This window comes from Ovis canadensis, chromosome 9, assembly GCF_042477335.2.
Source record: "Ovis canadensis isolate MfBH-ARS-UI-01 breed Bighorn chromosome 9, ARS-UI_OviCan_v2, whole genome shotgun sequence".
NCBI classification, from domain to species: domain Eukaryota; kingdom Metazoa; phylum Chordata; class Mammalia; order Artiodactyla; family Bovidae; genus Ovis; species Ovis canadensis.
The window spans coordinates 96,614,446-96,636,061 of record NC_091253.1 but is presented as its reverse complement, the minus strand read 5'-3'; the positions used below and the strand labels follow the sequence as shown (position 1 = coordinate 96,636,061).

At 39.7% G+C, this 21,616-nt stretch overlaps 1 protein-coding gene across 1 annotated transcript in view; it reads left to right on the top strand.

The window, feature by feature from the left end:
• DECR1 (2,4-dienoyl-CoA reductase 1) overlaps window positions 1-21,616 on the top strand; it is a 40,786-nt gene that overhangs the window by 14,657 nt on the left and 4,513 nt on the right. The window contains exons 3-6 of the mRNA XM_069600655.1: window positions 439-496; window positions 622-708; window positions 1,663-1,810; window positions 17,055-17,154. Coding sequence (XP_069456756.1) covers window positions 439-496; window positions 622-708; window positions 1,663-1,810; window positions 17,055-17,154 — 393 coding nt within the window. The remainder of the gene's footprint in view (window positions 1-438; window positions 497-621; window positions 709-1,662; window positions 1,811-17,054; window positions 17,155-21,616) is intronic.

The following is a 21,616-nucleotide window of genomic DNA, read 5'->3' as shown; positions in this document are numbered from 1 at the left end:
TAAGATTCTGAATACATCTAGATTGTCCAAACCCATCAATTTGGTATAAAATCTGGTAACACAGATTTTATATATAACATAGATTTTTAAAAAATAGTTTAACCTAAGCTGACATCATTCCAGGAATGTATTTTCCTTCTAAAGCATGCCTGGGCAAGCAAACACATAGAAAAGAATATAATTAAGGAAATAATTTAAAATTTAACTGGCTTAAAAGTAATTCTATCAATTAATGTCAGATATATGAAAATTGCTTAAATTTAACTTCTGGAAAATAAATGCACTCAAACTAACTTGTTTATAGATTCAGCTTTTCTATTGTCCTCAAAATACATGTTTTTAAGCTGTAAATTCTTTTTTAATGTATGAAATTAAAAAGAAAATTATAACATGAAATTATTTCAGAACTCATGCAAAGTACCATGTGTTTATTTCTAGAAAAATTGATGTTTTGAAAGCAACTGCAGAGCAGATATCTTCTCAAACTGGAAATAAGGTACATTAAAAAGTTATTTAAATCAGATTTAGGAATTATAACATGCTTAAGTAAGTAACTCATGCTTATGGATTAAGAAGTCTGAAAAAATGTAAAATTCTTTTTTTCTTTTTGTTGTTTTGCAGGTCCATGCAATTCAGTGTGATGTGAGGGACCCTGACATGGTACAAAACGCTGTGTCAGAAACGATCAAAGTCTTTGGACATCCTGATGTAAGTGTGATGGTGATGAGGCGACAGTATGAGGTGTTTGATGTTGATAGCACCTACCAAGGTGTATTAATGAAATAAAATATTGATGCTGAGCAAGTGCTGTGTTAAGAAGCCCCTGTTTTCCTTTGCTAGCAAAAAGCCAGCTCTTTTTGCCAGGGAGTAGAGTAGGTAGACTGCTATACTATTTCCTTTCAGGAATACTTTAAAAATACATTTATAATCATATAGAACAAACTTTATTTCACTTTATTTAATAAGAATAAATAAATAAGAGTAAGCTATCCAAGAGCACAATATTTAGTTTAAATGATTCATGCTCTTTGCTTTTCTTTATAATTTTGGATTATCTCTGTCCATGGAGGAAAATAATACAAACAAGGAAACCTACAAAATAGCTCCAGATTTCTCCTTGTAAGACTTGAGATATACATGGATGTTTTGCTTTTGTTTGGTTCACATATTGGAAAGAAGCCATTTCTCCAGTAGTCTCAAAGATAGCACTTTTCTATGTTAAAGATATTTTTGGACAAATCAATATCTACTGTAGAACTAAGGGAATTTTTATTGTTATTGAAGAAGCAGGTCATCAACCAAGAATTTCATTAGCTAAATTAAGCCAAAATGATACCAGAAATTAAAGGCACTTTAATTGAGATTCCTTGAAATAAATAATCACATCCTAGACATGCTTAATTGATATGTATATTTTTAGTAATGGACTCTACCCTAATTTTGAGACAGGGATTAGAATTCCAAAATTTGGTAAACAATAATAGGAAATTTTCGAAGGCTCACAGAAGGTAAAACTGAACCAAATCTCATGGTATTGGTTCATAACAGACTATGAACTTTAGTTTTACTATATTATTTGGATAAGTTTCAGAAATAAAAGCCTTTTAGGAAAAATATTCTTCCTCATCTAAGTTTCTATAACTTGCCTTATTCACTTATTAGATTGTGATAAACAATGCAGCAGGGAATTTTATTTCTCCCTCCGAAAGACTGTCTCCTAATGCTTGGAAGACAATAACTGACATAGTTCTGAACGGCACAGCCTTTGTGACTCTAGCAATTGGGAAGGAACTAATCAAAGCACAGAAAGGTATGTGTATTTATTCTTCACATATTAATTGGCTCCCTACTGTGTACAGGTTCTGTGCTAAGCCCTGGGATACTCAGTGATGCAATGTCTGTACTTGTATAGTCAGTTCAATTCAGTTCAGTCGCTCAGTCGTGTCCAACTCTTTGCGACCCCATGAACCACAGCACGCCAGGCCTCCCTGTTCATCACCAACTCTCAGCCTCACGTTCATCAAGTCAGTGATGCCATCCAGTCATCTCATCCTCGGTCATCCCCTTCTCCTCCTGCCTCCAATCCCTCCCAGCATCAGGGTCTTTTCCAGTGAGTCAGTTCTTCGCCTCAGGTAGCCAGAGTATTGGAATTTCAGCTTCAGCATCAGTCCTTCCAATGAACGTTCAGGACTGATTTCCTTTAGGATGAACTGGTTGGATCTCCTTGCAGTCCAAGGGACTCTCAGGAGCCTTCTCCAACACCACAGTTCAAAAGCATCAATTCTTTGGCGCTCAGCTTTCTTTATAGTCCACCTCTCACATCCATACATGACTACAGGAAAAACCAGTATGTCTAGAATCAGTGTACAGTTATTCACTTAACGCTTACTGATGACTTTTGTGTACCATACCCTGTGCTGCATGCCCAAATGACAGAGGTGAATAAGACACTGTCCCTGATCAGGCTGTGGTTGGGACTTGAAGGGTGCAGGTATTTTCTCAGAGAGGTGATAGAGTATTCTGAACCAGAACAAGGAGAAATTATCCTTGTGTTACTTGAAGGATGTCCTTTGGGGCTTGAGGGGAGTGGCATGGAGCTGATCAGTTTCCTTCCGTTGGTTCAAAGCTTTTGTCTCATTAACTTCAATTTCTTCTTCTGTACAGTGTGGATAATTCTCAAATCAGCTTGAGAAAGGATATAGGAACAGACAGAAGGATTCTAGAGGGGCATTAGCTTTTTTTCTACACATGTGCTAACAATTTCCATCTTTTCCCCATTCTCTTATTGAAGTTGAAGTCCTATGTTTCAATTTCTGTTATAGCAAAGTGAATATGATTGAGATAGGGAATTTGCTTTTTTTAAAAAAGTTTTTAAGAGGGATGAATGAGTGGGGAGACAGAGAAGAGTTGCCTCCCTGTCCATCCCCAGCTCCTGGAGTTCACTCAGACTCATGTCCATCGAGTCAGTGATGCCATCCAACCATCTCATTCTCTGTCACCCCATTCTCCTCCTGCCTTCAATCTTTCCCAGCTTTGGAGTCTTTTCCAATGAGTCAACTCTTTCCATGTGGGCTGACTTCTCTCTCTTCTCTCTCCCAGGATCCTTGTATCTCTTCTGTATCTCTTCTTACTGTATCCTTTTTCAAGTGTATTTGAGAATTATCCACACTGTGTCTGGTTTTCTCTCTTCATACCTCTTACTCATTTCTCTGTTGCTCTCCATATGTCTGTCTCACTCTCACTCTCTATCAACTCTTCTCTTTTGTTTCCCTGTTTATTTCTTCATCTTGGTCTCTCTCATCACTTGGTATTTCCCTGTCTTGTCTGTTTTATTTCATCCCCTGCCCGTCTTTGTTATTCTTGATTTCTATCTGACTCTCCTTCCTTTTCTCATTATTGTCTTCTTTGTAATATAGACTTTGATCTATTTTTACTCATCACATTGGATTAAAATTAAAATTCTATGGACTTCATTAAAATTATATTAGCTCAGGCTTCTTAAAAGATGGAGCCAGTTTTTTTCTGCCAAAATTCCTGTCAGTTATAGATGCTGTAACCTGACAGTTTTCAGTTCAGTTCAGTTCAGTCGCTCAATCGTGTCCTACTCTTTGTGACCCCATGGACTGCAGCACGCCAGGCCTCCCTGTCCATCACCAACTCCTGGAGTTCACTCAAACTCATGTCCATCGAGTCAATGATACCATCCAACCATCTCATCCTCTGTCACCCCATTCTCCTCCTGCCTTCAATCTTTCCCAGCTTTGGAGTCTTTTCCAATGAGTCAACTCTTTGCATGAGGTGGCCAAAGTATTGGAGTTTCAGCTTCAGCTTCAGTCCTTCCGATGAACATCCAGGACTGATCTCCTTTAGGATGGATTGGTTGGATCTCCTTGTAGTCCAAGGGACTCTCAAGAGTCTTCTCCAGCACCACAGTTCAAAAGCATCAATTCTTCTGCACTCAGCTTTCTTTACAGTCCAACTCTCACATCCATACTTGACTACTGGAAGAACCATAGCCTTGACTAGATGGACCTTTGTTGGCAAAGTAATGTCTGCTTTTTTTTTTTTTAACTCTATTTTACTTTACAATACTGTATTGGTTTTGCCATACATCACCATGAATCCGCCATGGGTGTACACGTGTTCCCAATCCTGCTGTCTAGGTTGGTCATAACTTTCCTTCCAAGGAGTAAGCATCTTTTAATTTCATGGCTGCAGTCACCATCTGCAGTGATTTTGGAGCCCAAAATAATAAAGTCTGACACTGTTTCCCCATCTATTTGCCATGAAGTGATGGGACCGGTCCGTCTAGTCAAGGCTATGGTTTTTCCAGTGGTCAAGTATGTATGTGAGAGTTGAACTATAAAGGAAGCTGAGTGCCAAAGGATTGATGCTTTTGAACCGTGGTGTTGGAGAAGACTCTTGAGAGTCCCTTGGACTGCAAGGAGATTCAACCGGTCTATCCTAAAGGAGATCAGCCCTGGGTGTTCTTTGGAAGGAATGATGCTGAAGCTGAAACTCCAGTACTTTGACCACCTCATGCGAAGAGCTGACTCATTGGAAAAGACTCTGATGCTGGGAGGGATTGGGGGCAGGAGGAGAAGGGTACGACAGAGGACGAGATGGCTGGATGGCATCACTGACTCGATGGATGTGAGTCTGAGTGAACTCCGGGAGTTGGTGATGGAGAGGGAGGCCTGGAGTGCTGCATGGGGTTGCAAAGAGTCAGTCAGACATGACTGAGCAACTGAACTGAGCTGAACAGATGGGACTGGATGCCATGATCTTAGTTTTCTGAATGTTGAGCTTTAAGCCAACTTTTTCACTCTCCTCTTTCACTTTCATCAAGAAGCTCTTTAGTTCTTCTTCACTTTCTGCCATAAGGGTGGTGTTATCTGCATATCTGAGGTTATTGGTATTTCTCCTGGCAATCTTGATTCCAGCTTGTGCTTGTTCCAGCCCAGCGTTTCTCATGATGTACTCTGCATAGAAGTTAAATAAGCAGGGTGACAATATACAGCCTTGACGTACTCCTTTTCCTATTTGGAACCAGTCTGTTGTTCCATTTTGTTCTACCTTTTTATTGTTGATTTGTAGAGATTTTTCATAGACTCTGAGCTGAGTGCTTTGTGAGATATAGTGTGTATTTAGAATATCTCCTCCTAGTCTGCTGTCGTTCAGTCACTGAATTGTGTCTGACACTTTGCAACCCCATTAACTGCAGAATGCCAGGCTTCCCTGTCCTTCACTATCTCCTGGAGTTTGCTCAAAGTCATGTCCATTGAGTCAGTGATACCATCCAACCATCTCATCCTCTGTCACCCCCTTCTGCTTTTGCCCTCAATCTTTCTCTGCATCAGGGTCTTTTCCAATGAGTCACTCTTCACATTAGGTGACCAAAGTACTGGAGCTTCAGCTTCAGCATCAGTCCTTCCAATGAATATTCAAGGTTGATCTCCTTTAGGATTGATTGGTTTGATCTCCTTGCAGTCCAAGGGACTCTCAAGAGTCTTCTCCAACACCACAGTTCAAAAACATCAGTTCTGTGGCTCTCAGCCTTCTTTATAGTCCAACTCTTATATTTGTACATGACTCCTGGAAAAACCATAGCTTTGACAATAGGGACCTTTGTTGGCAAAGTAGTGTCTCTGCTTTTTAATATGCTGTCTAGGTTTTTTAATAGCTTTTATTCCAAGCAGCAAGCATCTTTTAATTTTGTTGCTGCAGTCACTGTCCATGGTGATTTTGAAGCTCAAGAAAATAAAATCTTTCACTGTTTCCAATTTTCCCCCATCTATTTGCCATGATGTGAGGGGACCAGATGCCATGGTCTTCATTTTTTAAAAGTTGAGTTTTTAAGCCAGCTTTATCACTCTCCTGTTTCACCTTCATGAAGAAACACTTTAGTTCCTCTTCACTTTCTACCATTAAAGTGGTATCATCTGCTTATCTGAGGTTGTTGCTATTTGGCCCAGCAATCTTGATTCCAGCTTGTGAGTATACAGCCCAGCATTTGGCATGATGAACCCAGCATATAGGTGAAATAAGCAGGGTGACAATATATGGTCTTGATGTACTCCTTTCTCAATTTCAAGCCAGTCCATTGTTCCATGTCTTGTTCTAACTGCTGCTTCTGGCCCCACATACAGGTTTCTCAGGAGACAGTTAAGATGGTCTGGTATTCCTATCTCTTTCAGAATTTTCCAGTTTGTCATGATCCACAGTCAAAGGTGTTAGCATAGTCAGTGAAGCAGAAGTAGATGTTTTTTGGAATTTTCTGGCTTTTTCTATGATCCAAAGGATCATAGACCCTTTCTAGGTAATAACAGAAGTAACAATAAAGGAGTAGGTTATCTGGTCTCTAGCTGCTGCTGCTGCTGCTAAGTTGCTTCAGTCATGTCTGACTCTGTGTGACACCATAGACAGCAGCCTACCAGGCTCCCCCATCCCTGGGATTCTCCAGGCAAGAACACTGGAGTGGGTTGCCATTTCCTTCTCCAATACATGAAAGTGAAAAGTGAAAGTGAAGTCGCTCAGTCGTGTCCAACTCTTAGCGACTTCATGGACTGCAGCCTACCAGGCTCCTCCATCCACGGGATTGTCCAGGCAAGAGTACTGGAGTGGGATGCCATTGCCTTCTCTGTTTGGTCTCTAGAGGTTGTAGTTTTTATCAAATATAGTACATTTGCAGTCTTTATTTCTCCAAATGATTTTTCTGTTCCTTTATTCTGGGACTTCAATTATATATATGTTAACATGCTAGATACTTCCACAGCTTATTGATATTCTGCCTTTTTTCCCCCCTCAATTTTTATCCCTTCTTTGTCCTTTATTTTCCATGCTTGATATTTGTGATGTCTTCAAGAGTGTGGATCTTTTCTTCTGCAACTAAGACCATTTATTTGATTTTTCATTTCAGATGTTTTTTAGCATTAGAAGTTCTATTTGGTTCTACTTTTATATTTCTAATTATACTCATGTTTTCCTTGAAATATTTTAGAATACTTACAATATCTTTTTTCTTCCATCTTTTGTTTTTATAAACAAAGATGATATTTTTAGTGATAAAAGGTACAATTCATAAAGGAGATAGACATCATAAACCATTACACACCTAACAACAGAGAAACAAAGATACATAAAGCAAAGATGAGAAGAAATGTAAGGGAAAAGGAAAAAATATATAATCATAGTGAGACATATTAATATTTTTCTAAGAATATTTTTTCAGTTGCAGAAAAAATAAGAATAGATGTGTCTTGAATGATGTCATTAATAATTTAAATATAATAGTTTTATATTTATGTTAATCTTATATCCTACAGAGCTATATTTAAAATTTTGTAACTCATTTGTTATTTGGTTTCCATAAGACATTTAGAAAAACTGACAAAAAGGTAAACATTACTAAATTTCAAGAAGTAGAATTCTTTTCTTGTGTGATTCAGTTATACATATACACATATATTATTTTAGAAATTATTTTCCATTACAGGTTATAATAAGATATTGACTTTGTTCCCTGTGCTACATAGTAAACCTTTGTTGCTTGTTGCATATCTATTTTTAAAGTTAGAAATCTAGCGTTCTATTCATACTAAGTCAATCAGGTGAAATCAAAATGTCATAAATTTTTTAGTTAGGCAAAAATTGATAAATCTTCAAATATATATATTATCCATAGTATTTATATGTGAAAGTGAAAAGTCACTCAGTTGTGTCTGACTCTGCTACCCCATGGACTATATAATCCGTGGAGTTCTCCAGGCCAGAATACTGGAGTGGGTAGCCTTTCCCTTCTCCAGGGGATCTTCCCGACCCAGGAATTGAACCAGGGTCTCCTGCATTGCAGGTGGATTCTTTACCAACTGAGCTATCAGGGAAGCCCTATATTATTTATATATATGTATACAAAAGATTTTCTACTATGCTTGTTAAAGGCTTGAGAAAGAACATTAGAAAAAAAAAGAGAAGGTGGAGAAACTGGAAAACATCAACTAAATGAAATGGGAGCACCGAATGTAAAATAGAAAATGTGAATCAAGCCGGATGAAAGTAAAAGATCCTCATAGAGTCCAGTTGTTTTTAAACATGGCTGCTCATTAGCAACATATCTGAAACTCTGACCTATAAAAAACAAGTAACACCTGGACATCTGTATTTTTCAAAGAATTCCAAGGTACTACTGATATGCATCTGGATTTTTAAAAATGATTACAGGTTTTTCTATTAAATGCTACTTTTGGTGATACAGATTTCTATTTTCTGTTGACCAGTCATGATACCACCGTACTAAGTGAGTAATGGTTACAGAGTCACAGTAGTAAAAGATGTTGATCAGTTTTCACAATCAATAGCCAGACGAAAAATGAAAGATAATTACTGTTGCAAGCCATAATGGGAACATGATTAACCTAACAATATAAAATAATTACATACAATTTGGGGGATCAAGCCGAGTGATGTGGTAAGTGGAAGTGCATACATGCACATGTTTTCATCTGCTCAGCCAGTCTGTGTCTTTTGGTTGACACATTTAATCCATTTACATTTAAGTTAATTATCAATATATATGATCCTATTACTGTTTTCTTGTTTTGGGTTTATTTTCTATAAGTAGATATTTTCTTTCTCTTGTTTTCTGCCTAGACAAGTTCCTTTAGCATTTGTTGTAAAGTTGGTTTGGTGATGCTGAGTTCTCTTAACTTTTGCTTTTCTGGAAAGCTTCTGATTTCTCCGTCAAACCCAAAGGAAAGTTTTGCTTGGTAGAGTATTCCTGATTGTAGTTGCTTCCCTTTCATCAGTTTAAATATATCATGCCACTCTCTTCTGATTTACAGGTTTAGTTAAGAAATCAGCTGATAGCCTAATGGGAGTTCCCTTGTAAGTTACTTGTCATTTCCCCCTTGTTGCTTTTAACATTTTATCTCTGTCTTTAATTTTTGTCAGTTTGATTACTATGTGTCTTGGTGTGTTTCTCCTGGGGTTTATCCTGCCTGGGATTTTCTGTGCTTCCTGGACTTGGTTGACTGTTTCTTTTCCCATGTTAGAGAAGTTTTCAGCTATTAGCTCTTCAAATATTTTCTTAGATCCTTTTTCTCTCTCGTCTTCTGGGACTCCTGTAATGCAAATGTTGATGTGTTTAATGTTGTCCTAAAGGTCTCTTTTTTTGGTCTTGAAGATCTTTTTTGTACAGTTCTTCTGTGTATTCTTGCCACCTCTTCTTAATATCTTCTGCTTCTGTTAGGTCCATACCATTTCTGTCCTTTTTTGAGCCCATCTTTGCATGAAGTATTCCCATGGTATCTGTTAGGTCCATACCATTTCTGTCCTTTTTTGAGCCCATCTTTGCCTGAAATGTTCCCTTGAAGAGATCTCTAGTCTTTCCCATTCTGTTGTTTTCCTCTATTTCTTTGCATTGATTGCTGAGGAAGGCTTTCTTATCATGCTATTCTTTGGAACTCTGCATTCAGATGCTTATATCTTTCCTTTTCTCCATCTTCAAGACCAAGATAATCACGATGGTGTGATCACTCACCTAAAGCCAAACATCCTGGGATGTGAAGTCAAGTGGGCCTTGGAAAGCATCACTATGAACAAAGCTAGTGGAGGTGATGGCATTCCAGTTGAACTATTTCAAATCCTGAAAGATGATGCTGTGAAAGTGCTGCATTCAACATGCCAGCAAATTTGGAAAACTCAGCAGTGGCCACAGGACTGGAAAAGGTCAGTTTTCATTCCAATCCCAAAGAAAGGCAATGCCAAATAATGCTCAAACTACCACACATTTGCACTCATCTCACATGCTAGTAAAGTAATGCTCAAATTCTCCAAGCCAGGCTTCAGCACTACATGAACCATGAACTTCCAGATGTTCAAGCTGGTTTTAGAAAAGGCAGAGGAACCAGAGATCAAATTACCAACATCTGCTGCATCATCAAAAAAGCAAGAGAGTTCCAGAAAAAACATCTATTTCTGCTTTATTGCCTATGCCAAAGCCTTTGACTGTGTGGATCACAATAAGCTGTGGAAAATTCTGAAAGAGATGGGAACACCAGACCACCTGACCTTCCTCTTGAGAAACCTATATGCAGGTCAGGAAGCAACAGTTAGAACTGGACATGGAGCAACAGACTGGTTCCAAATAGGAAAAGGAGTATGTCAAGGCTGTATACTGTCACCCTGCTTATTTAACTTCTATGCAGAGTACATCCTGAGAAACGCTGGGCTGGAAGAAACACAAGCTAGAATCAAGATTGCCGGGAGAAATATCAATAACCTCAGATATGCAGATGACACCACCCTTATGGCAGAAAGTGAAGAGGAACTAAAAAGCCTCTTGATGAAGGTGAAAGAGGACAGTGAAAAAGTTGGCTTAAAACTCAACATTCAGAAAACGAAGATCATGGCATCTGGTCCCATCACTTCATGGGAAATAGATGGGGAATCAGTGGAAACAGTGTCCTACTTTATTATTTTGGGCTCCAAAATCACTGCAGATGGTGAATGCAGCCATGAAATTAAAAGATGCTTACTCCTTGGAAGAAAAGTTAGACCAACCTAGATAGCATATTCAAAAGCAGAGACATTACTTTGCCAACAAAGGTCCGCCCAGTCAAGGCTATGGTTTTTCCAGTGGTCATGTATGGATGTGAGAGTTGGACTGTGAAGAGGGCTGAGCGCCGAAGAATTGATGCTTTTGAACTGTGGTGTTGGAGAAGACTCTTGAGAATCCCTTGGACTGCCAGGAGATCCAACCAGTCCATTCTGAAGGAGATCAGCCCTGGAATTTCTTTGGAAGGAATGATGCTAAAGCTGAAACTCCAGTACTTTGACTACCTCATGCGAAGAGTTGACTCATTGGAAAAGATTCTGGTGCTGGGAGGGGTTGGGGGCAGGAGGAGAAGGGGACGACAGAGGATGAGATGGCTGGATGGCATCACCGACTCGATGGACATGAATTTGCGTGAACTCCGGGAGATGGTGATGGACAGGGAGGCCTGGCGTGCTGCGACTCATGGGGTTGCAAAGAGTCAGACACGACTGAGTGTCTGAACTGAACTTTTGGGTCTATGGGCTCTTGGTCTGGTTACTGGTGAGCTTCAAGAGGGTTTACGTCAAGGGGGACCTTCTGAGGCTGCCGCTGCCTCTCCCCCGCCTCCTGTAGAGAGCTTCTGCTGGCCCACACCTACACAGGAGACCCGCCGACACTAGTGGGTAGTTTTGCTTCAGTCTCCTGTGGTTGGGGGTGTGGGGGTTACTGCTGCTTTCCTCTGAGTCTTGGTTGACACAAGATTTTGTTTGTGACCTTCAAGACTGGAGGCTCCATTTCTCCCAGTCCTGTGGAAGTCTTGTCATCAGATCCCACTGGCCTTCAAGGTCAGATTCCCTGGGGATTCCCAGTCCCTTTGTTGGACCCCCAGGTTGGAAGCCTGACATGGGGTTTAGAACCGTCACTACAGTGGGAGAACTTCTTTGGTATTATTTTTCTCCAGTTTCTGGGTTGCCCATCCAGTGGGATTGTGATTTGATTTTATCATGATTGTGCCCCTCCTACCATCTCCCTGCAGCTTCTTCTTTGTCCAAAGACAAAGAAGATACTTTGGAGTATCTTTCTCTGGTGGGTTCCGTTGTTCTTCTGTTGGTGGTTGTGCAATAGCTAGTTGTGATTATGGTGGTCTCGCAGGAGGAGATGAGCGCACATACTTCTATTCTGACGTCTTGAACAGAAGTCTTTTCTATTATCTTTTTTAAAAAATTGTGAAGGATAGTTGATTTAAAATATTATGTTAGCTTCAGGTGTATAACATAGTGATTCAATGTTTATATGGGTTATACTCCATTTAAAGTTACTACAAAATAGTGGCTGTGTTTTCCTGTGCATTACAGTGTATCCTCATCGCTTATTTTATACACAGCAGTTTGTGTCTCAATCCTGTATTCCTGTCTCACCACTCCCTTCTTTTTTTGCCTCACTGGTGACCACTAGTTTGGTCTCTATATCCATGGGCCTGCTTCTGTTTTAGATTTATTTTAGATTTTGGAGAGGGAAATGGCAACCCACTCTAGGATTCTTGCCTGGAAAATTCCATGGACAGGGGAGCCTGGTGGGTGTCAGTCCATGGGGTTGCAGAGAATCAGACATGACTGAGCACAGAGTACGGTACATTTTAGATTTTAGGTTCCAAATATATGCGATAACCTATAGCGTTTGCCTTTCTCTGACTTATTTCCTTAAGCACGATACTCTTTTGGACCATTTTGTTGCAAATGTCACAATTTCATCTTTTTTATGGCTGAGTGATATTCCATTGTGTATGTATAAATCGCATTTTCTTTATTCATTCATCTGTTGATGGATGCTTAAGATTGCATCCATATCTTGGCAATTGTAAATAATGCCACTATGAACATTGGGGTGCTGGTATCTTTTCTAATTAGTATATTTCTTTTCTTCATTCATTTCTTTCCAGCAATGGAATTACTGGATCGTGTGGTAAGTCTACTTTTAATTTTTGAGGACTCCATACTGTTTTCAATAATGGCTGCCCCAATTTACAGTTCCATCAACAACATATTAGGATTTCCTTTTCTCTACATCCTCGCCAACATTTGTTATTTGTAGACTTTTGGTGATAGCCATTCTTACAGGTGTGAGGTGATATCTCATTGTGATTTTGATTTATATCAAGCTGGAATCAAGATTGCCGGAAGAAATATCAATAACCTCAGATAAGCAGATGACACCACCCTTATGGCAGAAAGTGAAGAGGAGCTAAAAAGCCTCTTGATGAAAGTGAAAGAGGAAAGCGAAAAAGTTGGCTTAAAGCTCAACATTCAGAAAATGAAGATCATGGCATCTGGTCCCATCACTTCATGGGAAATTGCTGGGGTCCAGCCCCGGTGGATCCAGGGTGATTCAAAGGGGGAGACAGATAGGCGAGGAAAACTTATTTATTTAGAGATATAAGATTAGATTAGGAAGAAATAGTATAGTAGGGAATTTAGGTGGAGAAAAAATGCTGAATAACTTGGTTTATGGGGAAAACCAATAAAACCTCAAGACAAGAGGTTTGCCCCATCTATGTTAGACCACCAGTGTCCACTTGAATATCGAAGGGTGCCCCACCTTAGGCTCCCTTTTGCGTGGATCTTAGCAGCCAGGGCAAGTAAGTAGACGTGGTGAGCCTCCGCGCTCCAGATGGGAATTCAGCCGAGAAAGGGGAGAAAAGAACAACTTGGGGAAGCCCAGCATCGGTGCAAGACTCCAAAAACTATTTTTCAAAATCAGCTTATATACCCCAAGTTGTACATAAAGAAATAATGGAATATGCAGAGTTATGCAGGGGCAGCAGTCCTGACCCTAATTGAGACCAGGCTTTCTGTTTGCATACCCTCCCGTACACAAAAAGTCTCAGGTGGTTTACATTATCTTCTGGCCAAGAGGCCTGTTAACATTTTTATGGCTCTCTTCCTGGATAATTGTTTATCAACCAGAAAACTCCTTTTCCCTAGAAGTGTTTTTTCTTTACTCTGCATCACCTTCAAAGTAATAAATAAAGTTACATTCCTGTAGAACAAAGGTGCAGTGGGTTATAACAAAGAAAGTACTTAACTCAAAGATCTAATGTTGCTAATACCAGGTCTACTGCCTGTTTTTCTATATATCAACTATCTCTACAAATAAAAGATATGAAAATTTGGCAGCAGTATTGGCTCAACAAATGAAACCTTTAATCAGTCCTATTCTAATGATTTTGACTCCTCGGAAGCCCCTACATTCCTAGGATGTTTTAAGCTTCCTGTGCCTCCCGCGGTCAGAGGCCTCAAACAATCACATGCGCAGCTGTATGAGTCCGGCAGGCAGGCTAGAAAGCCATCAGAGCTCTAATTTTTTCCAGAAAAAGGTGGTGGGGGCTCAGCCCCCTGTTAATGACAGAAGAGTAGGTGGAAAGCATAACACAGTAAAGCAGGCAGACTGTGGTCTTGGGGGTGTGGATGCTCAGGGGGAACCCCAGAAGCCTGATCACGTCCTTGCATTTTGTCAGGCTTCCTTCTGCATGACCTTGTCACAGGCAGGATTCCTTACCCTGGCCCCAGGCAGGAAATAGATGGGGAAACAGTGGAAACAGTGTCAGATTTTATTTTTGGGGGCTCCAAAATCACTGCAGATGGTGACTGCAGCCATGAAATTAAAAGACGCTTACTCCTTGGAAGGAAAGTTATGACCAACCTAGGTAGTATATTCAAAAGTAGAGACATTACTTTGCCAACTAAGCTCCATCTCATCAAGGCTATGGTTTTTCCAGTAGTCATGAATGGATGTGAGAGTTGGACTATGAAGAAGGCTGAGCACTGAAGAATTGATGCTTTTGAACTGTGGTGTTGGAGAAGACTCTTGAGAGTCCCTTGGACTGCAAGGAGATCCAACCAGTCCATTCTGAAGGAGATCAGCCCTGGGATTTCTTTGGAAGGAATGATGCTAAAGCTGAAACTCCAGTACTTTGGCCACCTCATGAGAAGAGTTGACTCACTGAAAAAGACTCTGATGTTGGGAGGGATTGGGGGCAGGAGGAGAAGGGGACGACAGAGGATGAGATGGCTGGATGGCACCACGGACTCGATGAACGTGAGTCTGAGTGAACTCTGGGAGTTGGTAATGGACAGGGAAGCCTGGTGTGCTGCGATTCATGGGGTCGCAAAGAGTCGGACACGACTGAGCGACTAAACTGAACTGAACTGATGATTAGTAATGTTGAGCATTTTTCTTATGCTTGCTGGACGTATATCTTCTTTGGAAACAGATTATTCAGGCCTTTTGCTCATTCTTTAATTGAGCTGTTTGGTTTATTTAATATTGTGTTGTATGTGTTATTTATATATTTTGGTTATTAGCCCCTTATTGCTTATCTTATTTGTCAGTATTTTTTCCCATTTAGTAGGCTTTTTTTTTTTCATTTTGTTCATGGTTTTCTCTGTTGTATAAAAGCTTTTAAGTTAAATTATGTCCCATTTGCTAATTTTTGCCTTTATTCTTTTGTCTAAGGAAACAGATCTACAAAAATATTGCTATGATTTATGTCAGAGAGTGTTCTGCCTTATTCTCTTCTAGGACTGTTATAGTTTTAGGTCTTACATTTAGGCCTTTAATTCATTTTTGGTTTATTTTTGTATACAATATGAGGATATGTTCTAATCTTTTTTTGCATGTAGCTGTCCAGTGTACAATATCATCTGAAAGGTCTTCATCTGCTGATTCTGTCTTTTGTGTCATTTCTGAGAGACTTTCTATTATCTGATTTTTTTCCTGGTTGTTTCTGTGTCTTTTCATGAGTAGTAATTTTTGGTTGCCTGCTATAAATTTTATGTCATTGAGGTGTGTGCATGTGTGTGTATGTATGTGGTATGTCCCCATATGTGTATGCATTTTCATTTCCTTTTGAATTAAAAGCTTGTGGATCAGGTCCATTAGTTCAGGTTCACTTTTAGGCTTTATTTGGGTGAGTCTAGAGTGGACTTTACTTTGGGCTAATTAAATCCTCCTACTTTGGCCACCTGATATGAAGAGGCAACTCATTGGAAAAGATCCTGATGGTGGGAAGAACTGCAGGCAGGAGAAGGGGGCAACAGAGAATGAGATGGTTGGATGGTGTCACTGCCTCAATGGACATGAATTTGAGCAGACTCTAGGAGTTGGTAAAGGACAGGGAAGCCTGGGGTGCTGTAGTCCATGGGGTTGCAAAGAATTGGACACAACTTAGCAGCTGAACAACAAACACCCTCTTACTGATGCACAGCCCTTCTGAACTTTCCACTGAAAGCCCCGATACTCAACAAGCCTACCTGAACAAACTTATCTCCCAGCCCTATGTGTACTATGGGAATTGTTCAGCTTATGACTCCCAGGAAGCTACTCTTTGCCTGGCTTTATGGACTCTTATTCCTAACAAGTACATTTTGGTGTCTGACCAGACTCAAAGATAGACTATGCAGATTTATGAGGCTCTATCTTTACAAACTTTTCTCTTTGACATAAATCTCCTCACAAATTCAAACTTCCTTATTCTCCCCAAATCCCATCTGTCTCCTAAACACAGTGATAATGCTATATTTTACTGTTTTCCCACTCCTTATGCCACAGTCTGGAGAAGGCAGTGGCACCTCACTCCAGTACTCTTGCCTGGCTAATCCCATGGATGGAGGAGCCTGGTGGGCTGCAGTCCATGGGGTCAGGAAGAGTTGGACACAACTAAGAGACTTCACTTTCACTTTTCACTTTCATGCACTGGAGAAGGAAATGACAACCCACTCCAGTGTTCTTGCCTGGAGGATCCCAGGGACAGGGGAGCCTGGTGGGCTGCTGTCTATGGGGTCGCACAGAGTCGGACACGACTGAAGCGACTTAGCAGCAGCAGCATGCCAGTCTATATGACATATATATATAGGATATATACTATATAGACTGTAATATACACTATAATATGTATATATATATATGGAGTACATACTGTAGTATATGCGTAGTACCTTTATGTAAAATGTGATCTTAGGGCTCATTTCATTTGTTTTTCTTCTCTCAGAAATTGCTGTCTTCCCTCCCTGCTAAACAGTATCTGGAAATAGTTGTATCATATATTTCTGCAGTTTCTTTATGTTTATAGGAGGAAGGCAAGTCCATGGTGCTGAAGGCAGAAGTCCCTGCTAATTTAGTTTTAGTTCTGATTTATTCTTGTTTAAATGGGTGGATAGCTAATGGAAATTCTATCCAGCTGATTATGCAGGGCCTCTGAGATTTGAGCCTAGGTATTGACTCACCTAGTATAGAGTTTTGATTAAGATTGGGCCATCCTGAATGACAGCAAGATTACTAGCAAAGAAAGATGAGGCACTTTTATTAGGTTACTGTTTCATTAATTTAGCTTTAGTAAAGGTTTTAAAAAAAATTCTTCAGTTTTTGTTATACTCTTTTGAATCAGATCCCGTTATTTTAAATGTTTTCCTGATGTGAATTACTGTTAATTACTGTTAATTACTGTATCATTTTAAAATATTAGGAGCATCATTTCTTGCTATTACAACCATCTATGCTGAGACTGGATCAGGTTTTGTGGTACCAAGTGCTTCTGCCAAGGCAGGAGTGGAGGCCTTGAACAAGTGAGTACTATCTCGTTAATCTTATATTACTGTGTATATAATAATCTAATAAGTACTCTCAGTTACTCTTGTCCCTGAAGATGATGTGCTTTGAAAGCCTGTGTAACTAAATTCCTGCTTTCTTGTTTCTTTCCAGAGAAAACGAAACAATGACTAATTTGGATTTCCCAGGAGACATCATGTCTCGTGAATAGGTCTTATTTTTCTATAGCTGCACTGTCCATTAGAATTCTCTGTAGTGATTAAACTATTCTGCAGATCTGTACTATCCAGTAGCTACAAGTGGCCATTGAACCCTTGCATTGTGGTTACTGCGACTGAGAAACTAATTATTACTTAATTTTAATCACTTATCTAGTACGACTGTATTATAAAGTTTGAGGAAAGGGCAGATAGGAACTTAGACTGGAGTGTCCATGTGTCTCTACTAGTACCCCCTCTGACCTCCCTTAAATACGCTTTCATCCTTTTATTGTACTTGCTATACTATTATACAGCATTAGTAGAACTAGCATAGACAGTGACCACTTATCAGGTCTTTTGGCTTTTTCTCAGCAGTATATGATTGCTTTTTGAGTTTATTCCCCATTGGACTTCCCCAGTGTCTTTGTTTTAATGTAAGTTCTTATTGCTTTTCTTTCTTATTACAATAGCCCCATAATATGCTTCTCTGCTGCCAGTTTATTTTTTATTCACGTTCCCACCAGACTTGTCTTTCTAACAATGTATGCCTGCTTGTTATGATTCCCTAGGTAAAAACCTTATATCATTTTCTATTCATCTTTGGGATAAAAGCCAAAACTCAGTATAATATTCTAAACGGACTTGCCTGTGGCCTTTCTGTACTCACTGGCTTGTTAGATCAATATTTATTGTGTACCTTTTGTGTATGTGGCACTTCTACAAGGTGGAGGGATATGGTAGTGATGGAAACAGAACAATCCTCATTCTCACCTGAGCTTGTATTCTTTTACCATTTTTCCTCTGCTTTAATCACTGATATTTCTGTGCTCTATACTTACTTAAACACATCATGCACTTTCACATAGCTATGTCTAGATTGTGCTGTTGTTAGAATTTGTTATAATATATTTCACCTCCCTTCAGGGCTCTCATATCACCTCTTCTGGGATAGTTTTTCTCATTTCTTGCAGTAACAGGCAAGCTTGGCCTTGGAGTACAAAAGGAAGCAGGGCAAAGGCTAACATAATTTTTGTCAAGAGAACGCACTGGTCACAGCAAACACCCTCTTCCAATAACACAAGAGATCACTCTACACATGGATGCTACCAAATGGTCAATACCAAAATCAGATTATATTCTTTGCAGCCAAAGATGGAGAAGCTCTATGCAGTTAGCAAAAACAAGACCTGGAGCTGACTGTAGCTCAGATCATCAGCTCCTTATTGCAAAATTCAAACTTAAATTGAAGAAAGTAGGGAAAACCACTAGGCCATTCAGGTATGACTTAAATCATTTATGATTATACAGTGGAGGTGATGAATGGATTGGAGGGACTAGATCTGGTAGACAGAGTGTCTGAAGAACTATGAACAGTGGTTTGTAACATTGTACATGATGAAGTGACCAAAACCATCCCCCAAGAAAAGAATGCAAGAAGGCAAAATGGTTGTCTGAGGAGGGCTTATAAATAGCTGAGGAAAGAAGAGAAGCAAAAAGCAAGGGAGAAGAGGAAGGATACACCCAACTGAATACCGAGTTTTAGAGAAGAGCAAGGAGGAATAAGAAGGCCTTCTTAAATGAACAATGCAAAGAAGTAGATGAGGAAAACAATGGAATGGAAGTGACTAGAGATCTCTTCAAGAAAATTGGAGATATCAAGGGAACATTTCGTGTTAGGTTGGGCACGACAAATGATGGAAACAGTAAGGACCTAACAGTAGCAGGAGAGATAAGAGGGAGAAAGAATACATAGAAGAACTATACAAAAAGGTCTTAATGGCCGGGATAACCATGATGGTGTCACTCACGTAGAGCTCGACATCCTGCAGTGTGAAGTCAAATGGGCCTTAGGAAGTATTCCTATGAACAAAGCTGGTGGAAGCAATGGAATTCCAGCTGAACTATTTCAAATCCTTGAGTTGATGTTGTTAAAGTAGCATGCTCAATATATCAGCAAATATGGAAAACTTAGCAGTGGCCACAGGACAGGAAAATGTCAGTTTTCATTCCAAACCCAAAGAAGGGTGATGCCAATGAGTGCTCAAACTACCGCACAATTGCACTCATTTCACATGGTAGTAAGTGATGCTCAAAATTCTCCAAGCTAGGCTTCAGCAGTACATGAACTGAGAACTTCCAGATGTACAGCTGGGTTTAGAAAAGGCAGAGCAACCAGAGATCAAATTGACAGCATTTGATGGATCATAGAGAAAACAAGGGAATTCCAGAAAAACATCTACTTCTGCTTCATTGTCTGTGTTAAAGCCTTTGACTGTGTGGATCACAACAAACTGTGGAAAATTCTTAAAGAGATGGGGATACTAGACCGCCTTACTTGTCTCCTGAGAAACCTGTATGAGGGTCAAGAACCAACAGTTAGAATCTTACATGGAACAAGTAACTGGTTTACAATTGGAAAAGGAGTACGACAAGGCTATATATTGTCACCCTGTTTATTTAACTTCGATGCAGAGTACTCATGCAAAATGTCAGACTGGATGAATCAGGAGCTGGAATCAAGATCGCTGGAAGAAATAACAAGAGCCTCAGATATGCAGATGATACCACTCTAATGGTAGAAAGTGAAAAGGATCTAAAGAGCCTCTTGATGAAGGTGAAAGAGGAGAATGAAAAAGCTGTCTTGAAATTCAACATTCAGTAAACAAAGATCATGGCATCCAGTCCCATCACTTCATGACAAATAGGGAAAATTGGAAGCTGTGACAGACTTTATTTTCTTGGGCTCCAAAATCATTGCAGACAGTGACTGCAGGCACAAAATTAAAAGACCCTTGCTCCTTGGAAGGAAAGCTATGACAGACCTAGACAGTGTATTAAAAAGCAAAGACATCACTTTGCTGACTTAGGTCCATACAGAAAAGCTATGGTTTTTCCAGTAGTCATGTACAGATGTGAGAGTTGGACCATAAAGAAGGCTGAGCACTAAAGAATTGTTGCTTTCAAACCGTGGTGCTGGAGAAGACTCATGAGAGTCCCTTGGACTGTGTGGAGATCAAACCAGTAAGTCCTGAAGATAATCACCTATTCATTGGGAGGACTGATTTTGAAGCTGAAACTCCAATACTTTGGTCACCTGATGGGAAGAGCTGGCTCATTGGAAGAGACTCTGATGCAGGGGAAGATTGAAGGCAAAAGGAGAAGAGGGTGGCAGAGGATGAGATAGTTGGATGGCATCACCGACTCAATGGACATAAATTTGAGCAAACTCTGAGAGAGAGTGAAGGACAGGAAAGCCTGGCATTCTGCAGTCCATGGGGTCACAAAGAGTCAGACAGGACTTAGTGACTGAACTATTGTTTTAAACCCTTTGCAGCTTTAAAATGTTGTTTATTTGAATCTAATGAGAAGAGTAACACAGTAATAAATGCCATCTTGTGTTGTAGATTCTAAAATGAAGGTGCACAGAGAAGGGCATGGTAGACAGTTTTTAATTTATTATTAAAGTTATGTAACTTCCCCACTAGGATCTGTGTACTGTGAGAGAAGAAAGCAGATCTTATTCATCTTGCTCATTGCTCAGCAAGATCTGGTACATAACCAATGCTCAGTTCCTGCTGAACTACACAGTTCTCTCTTTTGAGTAGTTTTAAGGTACTTTTTAACATGTAAACTAATAATACACATTTCTTTGGGAGACAAAATTTTACTTTGCTCAGCAGTTTAAACTTAGTCTGAATAGAGATAATTACCATTTTTAAGGTCAAATGATATTGGAAATAAGAGCTTAGAATGTGACTATTTTGACACCATTTGTACAATATCTATATTTGTTTTGTCGCAATCTTATTAGATATTTCAATTTCATGTTCTCTAAGGGCCATGATCCTGTGCTGCTTTTTTGATATTATATTACTTCACGGTGAATTGCACATAGTAGCTGCTCAGTAACTGTGTATGTTCTTCCCCAGCCTGAGTTCCCATCAGCCCTCTTCCATACCTTGTAGCACACAGTCATACCACATAAGGTCTTTTAGGTCCTGGAGACTGCGTGTTGTTATACCTTTGTCCTTTATACCCACTGACCCATGTTCCTGGACAGTCTTCTCTTCTCCACCCTCCCTTCCAATATCTTCTATCCTCTTCTCTTTCCCCCTTACTCCCACAAAATCCTCCTAATCCTTCTTCAAGTGTCAGCTCACTTATTACCTCCTGAAGGAAGCCTTCCCTCTTACTCCTGGTAGAGACGGGCACTTCTTCCTCTGAGTAATATTGGCGCGTATTACACAGTTTCCATCTTTTACTCGATGAAAGCGCTTGT